General features: G+C 41.4%; 1 protein-coding gene across 1 annotated transcript in view; it reads right to left on the minus strand.

The window, feature by feature from the left end:
• Positions 1–8,820: 8,820 nt before the first annotated feature.
• Rab2a (RAB2A, member RAS oncogene family) overlaps positions 8,821–18,759 on the minus strand; it is a 68,522-nt gene continuing 58,583 nt past the window's right edge. The window contains exons 7-8 of the mRNA XM_027398893.2: positions 11,851–11,919; positions 8,821–10,127 (exon numbers count right to left, since the gene is read on the minus strand). Coding sequence (XP_027254694.1) covers positions 10,032–10,127; positions 11,851–11,919 — 165 coding nt within the window. The 3' untranslated portion in view covers positions 8,821–10,031. The remainder of the gene's footprint in view (positions 10,128–11,850; positions 11,920–18,759) is intronic.

The raw sequence follows: 18,759 nt of genomic DNA on the forward strand, positions 1-18,759 counted from the left end.
TGAAGGGAGGAGAAATTGTGGTTGGGACATAATATATGAGAGAAGAATAAAACTTTAAAAATTGAACAACAGATATGCCATTTCTGAGTATTTATCCCAAAGACTCCAAGTTAACATGTTGCAGAGATTCTTGCCCCTCGGTATGTATTGCTGCAGCACCATTCACAACAGGTGAGTCACAGAACCAACCTAGGTGTCCACCGAGAGAAGAGTGGCCAGAGAAAATGTGCTTTATATACACAATGGGAATTTTTTTCAGCTATAAAGAATAGAAAAGAATTAGACTAGAGATGATCGTGAACATGAGTTAAACCAGTCTCAGAAAAATGTCAGGTGTACGGCACCATATACAGCCTAAGAAGAATTTTTTAAAGCCATGTTTAGAAGGTCCTAAAGACCTCCCATCAAGCCTTTGTGGAGTTGACAAAGTGAGCACTGAATGGAGTGGCCATCAGGGCTCAGGTGGGGCTGGTCCAGCAGCACACCCGTATGACCGCATCATGATGGGGCTGTACTGGCTGCAGCCGCACCCATGCAGTGGAGCTGTTCTTGGGCTGTGATGCTGCCACGCCAACATCATGGCCAAACTGCCTTCCATAGTAACTGCAGACATGCTGGTTTAGTGCTGTCACTAGCATTGCACTAAGGACATACACAAACACATATTCATGCATGTGTGTATGTGTGAAATTTATTAATCACATTTTTTCAGTACTAGGGTTTAAAATCTAGGGACTTGTTCAGGACAGAGAAGTACTCTACCACTTACCTACATTGCAGACCCCCCCTTTAAGCTTCTTTTGAAGCAAGGTCCCAGTCACTTGCCCAGCTGGCCTTGAAGTAGCTCTGTCGTCTAAAGACTCATACTTGTCCTTCTCCTGCTTCAACTTCCCAAGCAGCTGAGATTACAGGTTGGTGCCAGTGGCCTGCTAAGTTCAAAGTATTTAGAAACATAGTTGGCAAGGCATCATGTGTGTGTGTCGGGGCTCTCACCCAGGGCCTGTGTTTACTGGACAAGTACTGTGCCAGTGAGTTACATCTTAAGCCCCAACTTTAGCTGTCTTCTGTTATTGTTAACAGACAGGCTCTTGACAGGGAGACCAGGCTGGCCTTGATTTCACCATCTACTTCTGCCTCCTGAGTTTTGATCACAGGCATACATCACCCTGTCTGGATCAAGTTTAATTTTTAACTATGCAAATAAATTGGTGATACAAACAGCCGAACAAATTGCCTAAGTTAATTACAGAGGTCTATAAAACGTTTTCTGTGTTGACCTTTCTTACACCCAACAGAAGTCACGCATTAGTTTTATGTGCATGGGTAAATATTTTGCCTGCACCGTGTTTGCATACCATGTGCAGGCACTGGCCATGGAGGCCAGAAGAGGGTGTCAGATCCTCTGGGACAGTTGTGAGCCACCATGTTGGTGCTGGGAAGAGTAACCAGTGCCTTTTATCCCTGAGTCAGTGGTGCTCAGCCTCCCTAAGCCTGTGACTCTTTAACACAGTGGTTCTCAGACTCCCTAATGCTGAGATCCTTTATTCCAGTCTCTCATGTTGTGGTGAACCCCCCAAGTATAACATTATTTTAGCTGCTACTTCATAACTATAATTTTGGTACCGTTATGAATCATAATGTAAATCTCTGTGTTTTTTCCTGATGGTCTTAAGTGACACCTGTGTAGTTCAACTCGTAAGTTGAGAACTGCTGCCCCGAGCCATCTCTCCAGCCCCTATTTACTCATTGTTAAAAAGCTTAATAAGGGCTAAAGATGTAGTTGAATGGAAGAGCACTTGTCTAGCATGCCCAGAGCTCTGGGTTCAATTCCCAGCACTGAAGTGTGAGTAGTTTAATAGAAGCCACTGGCTACATCTTTGTATCCCTGAGAGGAGTGCTTGATCCTTCTGGACATCTAGCTCTATGTGTTTTATTGGGGTTTACAGTAATTTTCAAGAGCTATTGAGATGCAAAGAGCCATTTGGGAACTAGTTATTTTTCCTATGCCACACACCTTTTTTTTTTTTTTTTAAATCTGTTCTTTAATCATGCATACATATGACATATGTGAACTCACTGAGATGTGAACATGTGTATACACATGACTTGAGGGGACTTGGCCCTCTTCCCCAGATGGCCAAAGTGGTTTCTGCTGTGTCAGAGCATTGGCTCTTTGTTCATCCTGTTGCCATGTCTACTGCCACCACTAGTTATGTTTCTTCTCATTTTTCCCTACCTCCACTCTCCTCCTCTTCTTATTAACAAGATAACCAATTGTGTGCATCTTAGGGACCCCTCCAAACCAACAGAGGACTAGTTCTATTTTGCATGGGGCACTGACCATTGCATAGCATGGGCTCCAGCTCCTTGGGATGAGAAATTGTTGGTATGGTGGTACATACCTTAAATCCCAAGACAGGGAAGGCAGAGGCAGGTGAGTTCTGTGAGTTCAAGGCCAGCCTGGTTTACATAGTGAGCTCTAGTCCAGCTAAGGCTACATAGAGAGACCCTGTCTCAAATAATAAATATAAATAAGAAATTAAGTTTGCTCATCAGTGGACTTTGGAAGAATTTATCTTGGATTATCTGGCTAAATCCATGAGTATCCTTACAGGGCAAAGAGAGAGAAGAGAGACAGTGTTAGAGAAATGTGGTATGAGAATAGCTTAACTGGCCATCAGTGTTGAACATCAGTAGAAGAAGATATACAAGCCAAGAGATACAGGCTGCCTTTAATTTGGGAAGGCAGGAAAATGGACCAGCCCTAGAACCTCAGAAAGAAACAAAAACACCTTGATTTTAGTTTAATGACACTTTCAATCTGTAGTCCTATGTGTTAATACAGCTTTCAGTCCTACTTTGGTAATTTGTAAGAACGGCAATAGAGAAGGACTGTACTGGATAAAAAAAAAATGATAGGATAACTCATTACACTCTTAAAACGGATAATGATAACAATTTAAAGCTAAACCCTGCTTTAGAAGCTCCACTAGGGGAAGTACTTTGATTACTTGAAGAGAATTTGGAAGAGTTTTCTTTCGTTTTCTTTCTTTCCTTCCTCTCTCTTTCTATCCTTTCTCCCTCCCCCCTCTCTCTTTCTTTCTTGCATAGCATGATGGTGGCGACTGTTTTCAGTTATACTTTGTATCTTCATTGGTTGACATCCCACTGCACAGAAGTGTGGGGAGTAGAGGAGCCCTAGTGAAGGATGTCCTGAATGAATCTATGTTGTTGATATGGCATGGCCATATTAAGGAATCTTATGCCTCAGCCCCACGGAGAGGCCCAGATGACAAATCCTTCCTTGGATCCAAGTGTGGATGTTGGTAGTGTGTCCAGAAAATGTTCACTGTGGCTTTCTTACCCTGGAACTCTATGGCCTGAAGACTGCTCCTACCAAGATTAGTTAAAACTGCTCCTACCAAGATTGGCAAAGTCTTCTCCTATCAAGATTAGCTAAACTCAGCTGTATACAATAACTCAACTTCCCTGTTGAACTACATATAATAAACATTGTGAGCTTTTTTTTTTTAAAGATTTTATTTATTTATTATGTATACAACATTCTGCTTCCATGTATATCTGCACACCAGAACTCATATCGGATGGTTGTAAGCCACAATATGATTGCTGGGAATTGAACTCAGGACCTCTGGAAGAGCAGTCAGTTAAGAGCAGCTCTTAACCTCTGAGCCATCTCTCCAGCACCCATTCTGAGCTTCTTGATACTGTGGCTTCTTCCTCATGGAGCCCAGGCCACCTGGTCCCAGCTTTTGTGTGTCCATGTCTGTAGTGGCTGGTTTTATGTATCAACTTGACACAAGCTAGAGTCACCAGAGAGGAAGGAGCCTCAATTGAGGAAATGTCTCCATGTAATGCATTTTCTCTTTTAGTGATCAATGGAGGAGGTCCCATCGGCTGATGGTCTTGGGTTCTATAAAAAAAGCAGTCTGAGCAAGCCATGAGGAGCAAGCCAGAAAGCAGCACTCCTCCATGGCCTATAGGATCCTGCCTTCCTCAATGATGGACTATGACGTGGAAGTGTAAGCCAAATACACCCCTTTCCCCCAACTTGCTTTTAGTCATGATGTTTTGTTCCAGCAAGAGAAACCTTAAGACATTGCCTGTCTTTTCTTCCTTCACCCACTCCCCAGTAAGGGCAATATCCCTGGAGTGGTGCAAGGATGCAAAACAGGTATTGCTTCCCTCCCCATTCACTGATTCATTTATTTCCATCATTAGAAGCCCACGGGGATTCCTTCCTAGGGTTTACAATCTATTCCCAGCATTAGCTTCTTAACTTGCCCACATTGGCCAGAAGAAGCAGAGACGGCTCCTCCATCCTCGGGCATGCCCCCTTCTCTCTTCTCTCAAACACTTTATTTTTCCTTGACATTGTAGGACATTCCAGGTGTATTTATAAATCTTTATGTCTAGTCCAGGAATATCTTCCTAATGAGCTCTCCTTATTGGAGGATGATATTTAGAGATTGGCATCTGGGCAGGTGTCCTACTGGAATGTCTGTTTCTAGGGCATCCTGGACAAAGATGGGAAATATATATACAAGGTATGTGCTCACTCAGTAGATAACAAAATTGATGCATCTGAACATGAAAACTGCAAAAGCCTTCTACCTTCATGCTGACATCATGGGCTTATTTTTGCCTTTGAATATTTATTTGTCTGAGAAATCACTCACCACTCATGTTTACTTGTTCAACCTTATGTAAAGAAAAGACAGCTCTAGAATTGCCAGCCTACACCACCTCTGTATAGTGTGCATAATTTATTTTGTCTTTAGCTTTATAAACATGAAGCCATGCCACTGTTTTCTATAACCTTTTTTTGGTTGGGTTTACTTCCCTACCCTTTTAGTGTGCCAATCAATTAATGCTCTTTTGAAATGTAGCTAGGCTCATATTAGTTTCTCACCTTGCATTCCTGGGGTGAGCACTGGTTTTAGTTACGTCTGGAAACATGACCGTATTTCCTGCATTATAGGAAAATGTGAACCAAGTGCCATTTCCTCTCCTCTACACTCCAGACCCCCAAGCCTGACTGCACTCCATATGCATCCATTCTTTGTAGAGAATCAGCTTCCAGTTTGTGGAGCTTTTGTACAGATGAGTGGGCACATTTGTATTTTCTTGAATTGCTTTACCATAAGGATGGTTTCTCACCTAACAATGCATGCTGGAAGTCACACTGGTTCCTGGAGATCAAGCGCTACAGCTGTGTAGGGCTCCATTGTGAAGATGCCCATTGCTCAGTCTGTTTTATAGGTCATTTCCACTGTTTGCAGTCATTCCTGGCACCATAGAGTATCTTGTGCATATGAGCTTCTATACTGCTAATATCAAGGTGGGGTCTCAGAAGAGCTCTGGATTGCTAAGACAACAAGAGATGGCTTTATATTGCCATGGTCCCCTTCAGAATGTCATAATTTGACAAGCTTCATGGGAGAAATTGGCAACTTGGCTTGAACTTGAATTTTTAATTTGATTAAAAGGTTTAAAGTACATTTTTGTGTGTGCATGCACATATGTGGTAATCAAAGGATGACCTGTGGGAATTAGTTCCCGACTTCTACCACATGCTACCTGGGGATTGAGTTGAAAAGTGGCAAGCTTGGTGATAGGTGCCTGTTGTGGAATATTTTAACTGGGTGAAGATCAGTTACATTTGTTTATGTAAAGATGTTGTTGTTTCACCTGCCTGCCTAAAACACCCGATTGATCTAATAAGGAGCAAAACAGCCCACAGCTAGGCAGAAAAAGGACAGGCAGGGCTGGTGGGCAGAGAGAATAATTACCAAGTTTTTGTATAGATGAGTGGGCACTTTTGTGTTTCTCTGAATTGCCTTACCATAAGAGGAGAAATCTAAAGAACAAGAAGAGAGAATGAGGGAGAAAGACAGGGAGACACCCAGGGCCAGCCAGCAGACCCAGAGTAGGGCATACAGAAAGGTAAAAAGTCCCAAGCCAAAATGTAGATAAAAAGAAACATTAAAATAAGAGCTAAGATAAGGCTGAGCATTCACAACTAATAAGTCTTCAGGTCATGATTTGGGAGCTGGTTGGTGGCTCAAAAGCCTGCTACAGGTACCTTTGCAAGAAGGTTACATTTTACTGGTCCTCTATCTGAATTAAAAAAAAAAAATCACGTGCACATCAGGTATACAATGTTTGAATGTAATCTCCCCATAATCGCACCGGGAGTAGCATTATTAGGAGGTGTGGCTTTGTTAGAGAAAGTGTGTCACTGTAGGGGCAGGCTTTAAGGTTTCCTATGATAAGGATACTGCCCAGTATCTCAGTTGATTTCCTGTTGTCTACAAGATGTGGGACACTTGGTTACTTCTCCAGCACCATGTCTGCCTGCCTGCCACCATGCTGCTGAACCTCTGAACTATAAGCGAGTCACCCCAAATAAATGTTTTCCTTTAACAGTTGCCATATCAAAGTGTCTCTTCACAGCAACAGAAACCCTAAGATATAATACTAGTAGGGTAAACATGTTAATATGGTGAAGCAAATCAACACATCAACTCACTTTATATTTAAAAACTTTTTTTTTGGGGGGGAGGTCCTAGGGATGAAACTCGGGCCTCACATTTTGCTAGGCATATGCTATACCATTGAGCTACATCCCCACACTCCATGCTTGTATTTAAAATTATTCTCAATTCTTATTATTTTGGTTTTTCAAGATGGTTCCTCTGTGTAGCTTTGGCTGTCCTGGAACTCAATCTGTAGGCCAGGTGTGCCTCTGCCTCCTGAGTGCTGGGATTAAAGGCCTGAGCCACCACCGCCCGGTCAGGTTAAATTTTTTAAAAAATATTTATGTACATCTAAATTGTTGTCGCTCTACCTCAATTCAAAGATATTGTTCTTAGGCCAGGAACACTTATTTTTCCTGAGTATCAGACACATTGTAGTATGGTTTACCCTACTATTTACCCCTTTGGCAAACAGCAAACAAGGCTTACTTTCCTGTTTTAAATTTTTTGTATTGTTTAATTTTACTGTGTGAGAGATGATGGCGGGCACATGAAGCTCCCAGTCCATGTGTAGAGAACAGGGGACAACCATGGGGAGGAAGTGTGTACCATTTCTTTCCACCTGTTGAGGCAGTATCGATATGTGTTACATGTTAGATAGACCATAAACTTCCAGGTAATTCTCTGGGACTGAACATATGGCAAGCAATTTTATCTATGGAGTTATCTTGCTGACCCTACTTTTCTGTTAACTGGTTATTTTAGAATGTCCTTAAAAACAAACTGAAAATGCCTGTTGGTTGTGGTTACACACAACTGTAACTCTAGCTAACAGGGAGGCAGATTATGAGTTAACAGCCAGCCTGAGATACATAGTGAGAGGTTTCAAACAAAACAACTGAAACACAGACTCAGTTCAGTTCAGATGCAACACTTGATTGCCTGGACAGTGCATCTATTGGATGGTACTCCTTCATCCATTTTTCCTTTTCTTTCTTTCTTTCTTTTTTTTTTTTTCGAGATAGGGTTTCTCTGTGTAGCTTTGGAGCCTATCCTGGCACTCGCTCTGGAGACCAGGCTGGCCTTGAACTCACAGAGATCCACCTGCCTCTGCCTCCCGAGTGCTGGAATTAAAGGCGTGCACCACCAACGCCCGGCCATTTTTCTTAAAGTTAGAAGACAAATGGCAACAAGGTCTTCATTGAAGACTGTAATTTTGGAGTGCTACATGTTGACTACTAGAGTTGCATTTGTTTCCATGACTGATTCTTATTAAAATATGATCACATATGCTATAAAAATTGATCAAAGATCAATCAAAACCACGATTATAGTATGATTCAACAGGATCCCAATACTACATTATTTGTAATAGACACAATAAACAAGCTAAGAGTGGAGAGCACAGACAACACTGTTTAAGTCACAAAATGCTCCGCTGTACACTGGTGGTTGATGAGTTCTGTAGACAAAATGGCAGTGAATGGCAGCAGCCTATCGTGTTCTATTGCCTCTGTTTCTGGTGGGGATTACAATACATGAAATACTGGTTCTTGTTTTTAGCCATCATATCAAATTGAACTCAGGAAAGAGTAGTGGTTAGGGGAGAAAGGATGCAAAAAAGTCCTTCATGTTCTGACAAGTTAACAAAGTTGTTAACCTGTCTAAGGGCCTATTCTCTCTTGGAATACAGCAGAACTCAGGCTGCCTGGACTTTTGCGATGCAATAGCAATGAGAAAGCAGCACTGTTAGTCTATTGCTATGCCCACGATGAGGGAGAAAGAGCTGAAATAAAAAAAGCTAACAAAACTATAGGTCCTCATGGCATAATGGCATATGCCTTTACTACCAGCTCTAGGGAGGCAAACAGGGCAGATCTCTGGGAGTTCAAAGCCAACCTGGTCTACAGAGAGAGTTCTAGGACAGCCAGGGCTACACAGAGAACCCCGTCTCAAAAAACAACAAAACAAACAAAAACACCCTCCAAGTTCTTGCTCTTTTATCTGTACCACACACAACAGCCTTCTAATAGCATCTGGTGACTCCCTGTGAGAGCAATAACGAGTCTGTGACAGGGCTGTTGGATCTCCAGGAAAACCGGCAGGAAGTAGAAGTACAGGGTCTAACTTGGAGCCTCTGAAGTTCTCCGGGCACACAGGCTCCTTTGTGCAAGGTGAGCAGCAAGAAGGGTTATACCAGTGAGTCCTACAGCTTCACAAGGGTTAAACATTCCGACCCTCTAGGAAAACATGCAGGAACACATGTACGAGGTGTTAATGGACTATAAAATATATTTAAAAATGTGCTCGTCATAGAAAGGACACTTTTATACATAGGATTTTATTTTGCACTGCTGTAACAATTCCATTCTAGACCAAGGGGGAAAAAGAAAGGATAAAACCACCACAGTGAGTAAACGACTAAAGCTTTTCTACTTTAACAGGATTTTCCATCTGGTAGATTTATTTTCATCATATCCCCTCAGAACAGACAGTAGGCTTACCATATTTGAAAGATTATAGATAGGTTGCACTGAAAGAAAAATTTTACACAGTCACTGTACATCAAGGCTGACAAACTGTCCTGCATGAAAAATATACTTAGAAATCGTGTGAATAGAAGGGAACATTATTGTGTCTAAGGGAAGATTAAAGTGGCATGGCATGCCCTCTCCATGTGGTACTCACTCTTGGAGTCTCTTAGTGTTGGGATTTCTGCTTCCGCCCTTCCCACCCATCACACTGTTTTTACCCAACAGTACTCATTAAGGCAAACAAATCCTTCTGTGAAGCGGTCTCAAGAAATTGTGGACAAATAGCAAACTTTCGGCATTAAAACAGGCTAACACATACACAGCCTTTAGTAATACACAAGCTTATTTTTCTTGGACTAGTGACAAGAAAAGATGAACATGCTCATTAACGATGTCAAAAAGTTTAGAAGTCAGTGTCCAAGCAATTCCTAACAATGCTTCTGTAGCTTCAAGCTCCGGACAGTGTAGAATTTATGCAAATGCATTAGACTTCAAGCTTGGCAAATCACACCCAAGCAGGTTATTAAACTATATATACAGAAAGCAAATGATAAATACAGAATTCAAAGAGTCCTTCTGTCTTTCTTTATATCCTTGAAAATTGACAAACTGTATGAGGACAGTCCTATAATATTAAACATTAGGTAACCACAGGTGTTGGGAAACCTAACTACACAAACTGATTTAAAATACTCACCATGACTTTGTAGTGTTTAATACAATTCAGCTCGTAGTTAAGGGCACAAGACAACATTTAACAAAAATAATCACATCAATTGACCTAGAAATCAAATGCAAATAGATATGAATACAATCTCCAAAATCTGTCTTTTTAAGTGAACATTAACCATTTATTCAAAGGTATACAAGAATCTGAAGGATTAAAGTCTCCTGTGACATAAAGCCATTTCAGATAGTTTCATGTCTCAGCTGAGCACGAGGAAGGAGGGGGACAGAGTGCGTGGTTCCACTGGGCAGCTAGCCGCTAAGAAGGGACTCAACAGCAGCCTCCCCCTGCCTGCTGTCCGCCTTGGTTGCCTGCGTGCGTTGCATTGGTAGCAGCGTGCTGAGGACCAATTTTAATGCCATTTGCCTGAAATAAAAGAAAACAGAATTGTAAATCAGAGCAGATCCAACCTGACCAGCCAGTAGACTAAGTAGATTCTTCTAAAGAATTCATCTAACTCTTAGTGATTTAATTTTGCCAAACTACTCTAAACACTGTTCCAAGTAGATTTTGAAAGCAGGTGGTTCCTTCTGTTAGAAAGAGCACAGAGGAAATGTCCCTGAGAAGAGTCTGACAGGACGTGAAACCTTCCCTCTAGACAGCATTTCTGCTCCATGTTGAATCAGCTGTGCAGGCTCAGAGGACATGAATGCTATGTGTCATCAATAATTTCTATGATCCCCAAAGACATGGCATGTTGCCAAGAACCCACACACAGAGTGGCTCTTTCATTCGTCAAACTCACACTTATGTCTTAACCCTCACTCCCTCAAGTGGATTTTACCTAAAAACACAACACTTTGAGAAAAGTAATACAGTAGCTCCAGAAACTAAGCTCTTAAGGAAACTTTGCGTCACAGTAAATCTCAGATTTATGGTGCTTGGCAGTTACTGTGCAGCAGGAGCAGCCTTGGGGCTTCTGGCACCGGCTCAGTATTGACAGCGGCTGATGTGGTTTCTTTTCGCTCTTTTGACTCCCCTTTAATAAAAAGCATGCCCTATGGCTCATTGGTTCTGCCCCCTCTGGGCTGGTAGCAACTTCTTGAGGAATCAAGAAGTCAGCCTTGGCATCAGGCCAAATAAATAGCATGGCCTGTTGGCTCCTGACAGCACATTACTGTCAAAGCCGCAGAATGCACAGCAAAGCAGTCAGCTACTATAGGAAACCAGAGAGAAACAGCACACGTGCCCTGTAAACAGAGGCCCAATTACTGTTCAGTTTATTACTGAATGGTGTCACCTTTAAATTAACTCAAGAAGTATTGCCATGTAAGTCTAAATGTAAGATTTAAACCCATGAGATTGCAAATTAAAAACAAAAAGCCAAGGCAAGCAGCTGATAGCCTTAAATGAGTACAGGCCAAGAGCATCTCTTAGATGTCTTAATACAAAGTAACAGAAATGCTTATATGAAAGTAACAACATGCTCTATTCACTTAAACATTTTGAAATAAGGATAAGCCCAGAGGGGAATTTAGGTCAAATGATAGCTAGAGGATATTCTCAATTATCTAAAATGCCACACCTTATCCTAATCATATTGATCAAATTGTGCTCAAAATAACACTAGGGAAAGCCATGCCAACTGCTAAATATATGCATTTATTTGGTCTCCTGAAAAATGTGTTTTGCTCTAATAGTCATTTCCAAATCGCGAATTGCCTTCTCTCCTACCAGAAGAGAGTATGTTGCTCAAGTCACAGGACATGCATTCACACACTAGGATATTACTCTCCAAAGCATAAGTACATCTGGATAAATGCCGGTTTTCTTTACAACTGAGGGAATTTACCTTATTTTTCCTTGTTTGCATTGAATAGACAAAAGGGCCATTTACTTTAATCCAATTTCACAAAGTGATCCTCTACTAGAACATGAACACTTTACTGCTGAACTACACTCACCAGGTAACTACTATAATACATGTACCAGGTTTTCAGCTGGAGGATTGCTAACTAATGTGGCAAGAATCATCAACTGACCCATTTTAGGAAAACTAAGTAAATAAACAACAAAATCATGGCTCTAAATATTAAGTAGAAGTTAACTTAAAATTAGTGTTTAGTCAACAGTATTTACATGTACATACCTCATTATTAATGTCAAAGACCCCTTCTTGGATTTTTTCATAAATTTCTTTTGCTGTGTTAATAAATGCCTGAAAAATAAAGTAGAGAAATAGGTCTGGATGACTCAGAATCACACGGAGTAAAAGAACATTATATATAAGCTCTATGTGACTGAAGAGATGGCTTAAGGGCTAAGAGAGTATGTATGCTGCTCTTGCAAAAGACTTCTGGTTCCCAGCACCCATACTGGGTAGTTCACAACCACCTGTAACTCCAACTCCAGGGGATCTGATGCCCTCTTCTGGCCTTTGTGGGCACCCTACTCTAACCATGACAGTGATAGTGATGAATTTTATGTAAATATTATTATGTAAATATTTTATGTATTTTATGTAAATATTACCAGTGCTACAGAGGGCATACAAATTCTGATAGGGTTTTAGAGAAAAAAAAATAGGTAAGAGTATTAATCAGTATTATGTGGAAAGGAATCTTCAAGTGGTATTTGATGGTGATGAGGACTAGAGCTGGTTCAGAGCGTAAAAATACTTGCTTAAAAACTTGACAATCTGAGTCTTATTCCCAAAAGGAGAGAACAGATTCCTGAAATATCTTCTGACCTCTATACACAAGCCATGATGAGCAAACACCACACACACACACCATAATGTTCTAAAAAATATCATAACATTTGGCACATGAAGTCATTTGTATATCCTTAATAAATGACAGAAACCATGATCGCCTCAACAGATGCATGAATATGACAATATCCAACATTTAAGCATGAAAACATTCAATAAAGTAGGAATAGAATGGAATGCTCCTGAGTGATAAGCATCAAGACAGTGGTTCTCAGCTTGCCTAAAACTTAGACCCTTTAACACAGTGGTCCTCAGCCTCCCTAATGCTGAGACCCTTTAACACAGTGGTTCTCAGTCTCCCTAACACTGTGACCCTTTAACACAGTGGTCCTCAGCCTCCCTAACACTGAGACCCTTTAACACGGTGGTTCTCAGCCCCCCCTAACACTGAGATCCTTTAATACAGTGGCTCTAAGCCTCCTTAATGCTAGGACCCTTTAATACAGTTCCTTGTGTCATGGTGACCCCAACCACAAAATTTTGTTGCTATTTCATAACTGTAATTTTGCTACTGTAATGAATTGTAAATATCTGATATGTGTCTCCAAACGGTTGGGACCCTCAATTGGTGATCTAAGAGGAGGCACATCTGACAGCATCCTCACTGGTGAAGAAAGAGTTTTTCCTGTAACCTAAGGGAAGCAAGGGCGCATGCCAAACCTCATTTGCATCATTAGCGTTGTTGTTCAAAACAGCCGGAAAACAAAAAACAACACGAGCTTTCACCCACTAGTGAGTGAAAACTAAAACATGGACTAGTGATTAACAGACACTTAGCCATTTAAAGAACAAAGGTTTGGGTTATAATGTAGATAGCCCTTGAAAACATGCTGCATAAAACAAATAGACACATATAAATCAACCCCATTTCTAGGAAATGTCAGAATGGTCAATGTCCATTTTCATGGGCAGAACATACATTATTGGTTATTAAGGATTTGAGGAGAAAATGAGAGTGACTGATTTCTTTGCAGGGTGATGGAGATGTTTTGAGTTATTAGACAACAGTGATAGTTGTGCAACTCATATACAAAGCAAATATGGCCAAGGAGGGGGGAGAGTTTCCTAGTGAAAAGTATGCACGAGAACCCATGTCAACTAGGTATTTCACATGTGCCAACATGTTTGCACTAGCTGATTTTCAAGGATGATTTCAAAGGACAATGTTCCACATGGCACTTTTGCCATATTCTGTAACCTGAATGACAGAGTCAGAGGCAGGGCAGGTGACGGGGCAGCAGGTCAGAGTGTCTATCAGGGAAGCCTAAGAACCTGAGCTCAATCCCAGGAACCCATTTCAAAAACCTTATGTGTTGGCCCCTGTGCTGGCCCAGCACTCCTACAGTAAGACAGAAGTGAGGGGCATCAGCTGCAAGTTAATGTATGTAGGATAGGAGCACAGTGGCAGAGACTCCTTTGTGTGGTCTCTCTCACACACATATTCTCTCTCAATACATCCTATCCTTACAGAGTAAAAGAATCAGATTCAGATGGTAAAGAGATACTGTTCACACACAACAGTTTTGCCCTCTCCTACCCAGTGTATTACTATATTGTCACAAAATGAAGCCTGTAAATTTTCCACAAGTATCCTATGCTTATGGAGACTATTTAAGGTATTTTATGTAAATATTACCAGTGCTACAGAGGGCATACAAATTCTGGTAGGGTTTTAGAGAAAAAAAAAGGTAAGAGTATTAATCAGTATTATGTGGAAAGGAATCTTCAAGTGGTATTTGATGAAAATTCATAGGTCTTTTCCTTAGCCACCAGGACAGATGTGATGGAAAATTTGAGAAGTAAAGGGCTCAGGGAGAGGAACAAATCACAGCTCCCCTCTTTTCAATACTGGAAACATGTGATTGCTGAAGTTGCTATCATAGCTTTTGTTTCCCAATTGACAAACTGATACCTTTTCACCTTTCAAGGCCTTACCACTTCCCAGAGTAATCAATCTACTGCAGCTCAATTACTGTACCAAGCACACCCCAGTCAGCAAAGGAGATCTGAATGACTGTGGCAGGAACACAGAGGTATGAATATGCATAAATTCTAAGTGGCTGTGTGGATTATCACAGAGGGTCATGAGAATTTGCTGCAAAATAATGAGAAGAATTAATCACTGATGATCCACAAGGCACTTAGGACAAAAGCATGCTTTTCATGTATGTGCTGGCATTGAAGTGAAGGAAGAAATTGGCTCTCAGTCAACTAAGAACGGATTCACATTCTTCAAAACTGGTTATCCCTATAAATAAGTAAAAATTGAACTTTATTTCTAATAACGAGCTAATTACAATAATGGCCTCAGAAACTTGGCTAACTGAATCAAAAGACAAAGACTTGTGAGGTTGCTATTCCTCCTATAGCATACCATATGTGTGCATGCCAACAATGCCAGATGGATTACCAGGTACCATGTATACAGGGCACCATGCGTGTGCACACCAACAATGCCAGATAGACTACAAGGTCCCATATATGTATAGCATCATGTGTGCGCACACCCCTAATGCCAGACAGACTACAAGGTCTCATCATATATGTAGGGCACCATGTGTGCAAGTGCTAACACTGCCAGGTAGACTACAAGGTTCTATATATGTAGGGTGCCCATTTGTGCATGATAACAAAATGCCAAACAGGCTACAAGGTCCCATATAGGTGGGGCATCATGTCTAAGAGTGCAACATTAGTATTGCTATATGGAATTATAAGGCCCCTCATATGGGCTGTAACTTCACAGAAACAAACAGCTCTAAGCCTGACCTAGTATACAAAGACTCTTCCAGTTAAGCAAACTGTTATTTTACCAACTCATCAAGAAATCATTTAAAAACTGGCATAAGAAAGCCATACTAACTTTATTCCCTAAGCAGTATTTAACTACTTTATTAAGCACTTTAAAAAGCATAGTTAGAACACATATTTGGGAAGTACTTCACATCTGGAAGACATGAAATTAATTTTCTTTGAATTGAAATACATAGATGGCAAAGGATTTTTCATTATAATTTGATCTGTCAATGGAGGAGTCTTTGGATAATGCCACCTCTATTCCAAAATTCTCTGATTTTACACTGAGGACACTAAAATGTGTGGACACTCATTGGTGGTCGAACAAACTTCTAGGTTAACATCACTGGGATCACAGATAGAATCTCTCCCTTCAATATGTAAAAATTTCAGTAATGAGAAATATAGAATGATGTAACAATAATAATAAACTAGCTGGGATTAAAAATGGTGATTTTTAATGGAGCTAGCTCAATGGTTAAGAACACTTAGTACCCTTGCAGAGAACCCAGGTTCAATTCCCAGGACCTACATGGCAGCTCACAACTGTCTATAACTTCTAATTCCAGGGGATCTAATGTCCTCTTCTGACTCCCACAGGTATCAGGGACATACATGGTGAACATATATACATACATGCAAAACACTCATACACTTAAGAATAAATCAGTCTTGAAAAATTAAGATCACTGAGGAGACAAGCCTTTGGGCATGCCTGAGAGGGATAGCCCAGATTAGGTTAGACTCTGGGCAGGTCTGATGAGTTATGTAGACTAGGTTGGACTCTAGGCAGGTTTGTGAGGGGTCATGTAGATTAGGATGGACTCTGGGAAGGCTTGAGAGGGGTATGTAGACTATGTTAGGCCCTGGACATGCCTGTGAGGGGTGATGCAGACTAGATTGGACTCTGGGCAGCACCATTCTATGGACTATTGTTCTGAACTGAATAAAGGACGAACACACAGCTGGGGTTTGATTCCCAGTGAACACCAGCATTGATCTTTCTGCCTCCTCACTGTGAACATATGACAGCTGCCCCAAGCTTCTGTAATCTAACATTCCTGCTATGATGCACTCTCACACGCTACACCTGAATAAACCCTTCCTTCCTGAAGTGCTTTTGTCAGGCAGTTTTTCCTGGCAACATGTAAAGCAGATAAAACAGTTTTTGGCTTTGTTTTGTGAGACAGCGTCGGACTATGCAGCCCTGCTAGCCTCATACTCCTGATTCTCTGCCGCTGCCTTCTGGAATTACATTCATATGCCACAGTGCCTGGCTCAACTGCCAGTTTTAGTTTACTTAGATCTTTTTGAGGGAAAATTCATTTAAGACCTAACTAAGGTGAAGGGGGCAAGCAACAAGGAAACATTAATAGATATTACTGTTAGCTAAGAAAATGATGTCAAATTAGTTCACTATAAGCATTGTAAAACAATGTTCTGCACATACATGAACCACAGACAATTTCCTTATAACCAGTGAATTTGGTAACCCTTTGCTCCCATGCACTGAGTGCCCTGTTTTAGCACTGGAACCCTGTGACACTCTTCATCTCCAGTCTTCCCCTCTCACCATTCTTTGATTAATTGCTACAGTCAGTCCTTTCCACTCATTTTCTTCATTGGCCGTTAATTTTCTTGCCTTCTACCTCAGGCACTAATCTTGTAACCCTTGGCAGCAGTTAACTGAGTGATACTAGTATAAGGCAAATTTTCAAGGACTTATACAACCAGTACAAATTCAATATATAAAACCACAGAACATGAGAGATGCAGGGCTATGGATGTAGCACAGCTGGGAAGCAGCATGCCTAGCACACACACTGCCTGGGTTTGATTCTCATACCCACATACGCTGGGGATGGTGGTGCCTGTAATCTCAGCACATGGGCGGTGAAGGCAGGAGGATCAGCAGTGGAAAGCCACCCTTGGCTTCAGAGTGGGTTTGAGGCCACCCTGGACTACCTCAGACCCTGTCTACAAATAGACCACCACTCAACCACCACCCACCCCACCCACCCACCACCCACCACCACCACCACCACCACCACCACCACCAGACCCACTAAAAATGGGGCATAATTCAAGTACAAACTCAGCTTCCACACATGATGATGTGTACTGCATGTGTCACTGACAAGGGCACCTAGTAAGTGTCAAGTGCAAGACACAACCATGAAAGGACATTTGTTTCCACTACTGCTGAACTAAAACCAGTTGGCTTGGAGAATCTAAGCACAAGAGCTTACATTTTAGGCCAAGACAGAGAGAAAGGGCTTCCTGCATTAACTGATAGAAGATGCATGCTGGGTGGCAGTGGGTGCTAACATACAAAGTACATAACACTCTGATAGCTAACTGGAGAGAGGCAGGGGTGCACAACACATTTTTATTATGGCTTTACCGCTTTTAAGTTAAAACACTTCAGCAGACTAACATTTATTTCCTGTGTACCATACTGCCACCTGGTGGCTGGACAGAAATGACAACATCTGTTAAGTCTGACTTCAGAAAAACTCCTAGTACCCTGGACAAAAGCTAGAGAACAAGGTGTTCTGCAAGACAAATGACCTGCAGTGTTCTCTTTGAACTGGGAAACATGATGTAACCAAATCCGTTGTCTAATTTTCTTCTCAAATGCTAAAAGCAACTACATGTATCAATTTGCCTGTGCAAAAATAATAACCAGTAATTATTAAGTGCTTATTATGGGAAATCACCACACTAAGTATTTTATATAGCTTTGTATTTATTGTTCCCTAAAAGAAATCCAAGCTATTTATGTTTAGAAAAATTGAAGATTTGAATTTCTTTCCAGAAAGCTTACAGGTGTGGGATGCAGTTATGTCTCTAACTCATAGTACTGAGGGCGGAACCAGGTTCTTCTGGTTCACACCTCTGCCCCTCCTTCCCTCCCATGGCTTGAGATGCACTGCTCCACAGGAGAAAGGGTGCAGGTGTTTCAGTCAGCAAGCCCTGCAAAAACTGCAGAGTAAATGAATGGTGGTCAATGCTCTTCAGCCAACCAAGTGTCTTGGTTAAATAAAACAAAACATTAAAAAAAGTGTATTAGGCCGGGCATTGGTGGTGCACTTGGGAGGCAGAGACAGGCGGATGGCTGTGAGTTCAAGGCCAGCCTGGTCTCCAGAGCCAGTGCCAGGAAAGGCTCCAAATCTACACAGGGAAACCCTGTCTCGAAAAACCAAAAAAGTGCAACAAAAAGTGAATTAGTTGTAAGTCATGCCTAGAGTAAGCACTAAAGAGTAAGATACACCAAGACAGGACAAACATACATTGACGGGATAGTCCTATGAAAGCACTAGGCAAATTTCATTATCATAGAGCTTAACTACAGACCTCCTCTGACTTCTGTAACTTTATTTGGAGCCTATGTAATTTACTTTAGTGCAAGAGGCCTCAGAACAGTGGCTTTCAAACCACACTTCAAGGCGGAGCTTCCGGGGCTGCTCTTTGGGAAGAGAACAGACA

The sequence above is a fragment of the Cricetulus griseus genome, chromosome 2 (genome assembly GCF_003668045.3).
Source record: "Cricetulus griseus strain 17A/GY chromosome 2, alternate assembly CriGri-PICRH-1.0, whole genome shotgun sequence".
Classification (NCBI taxonomy): Eukaryota; Metazoa; Chordata; class Mammalia; order Rodentia; family Cricetidae; genus Cricetulus; species Cricetulus griseus.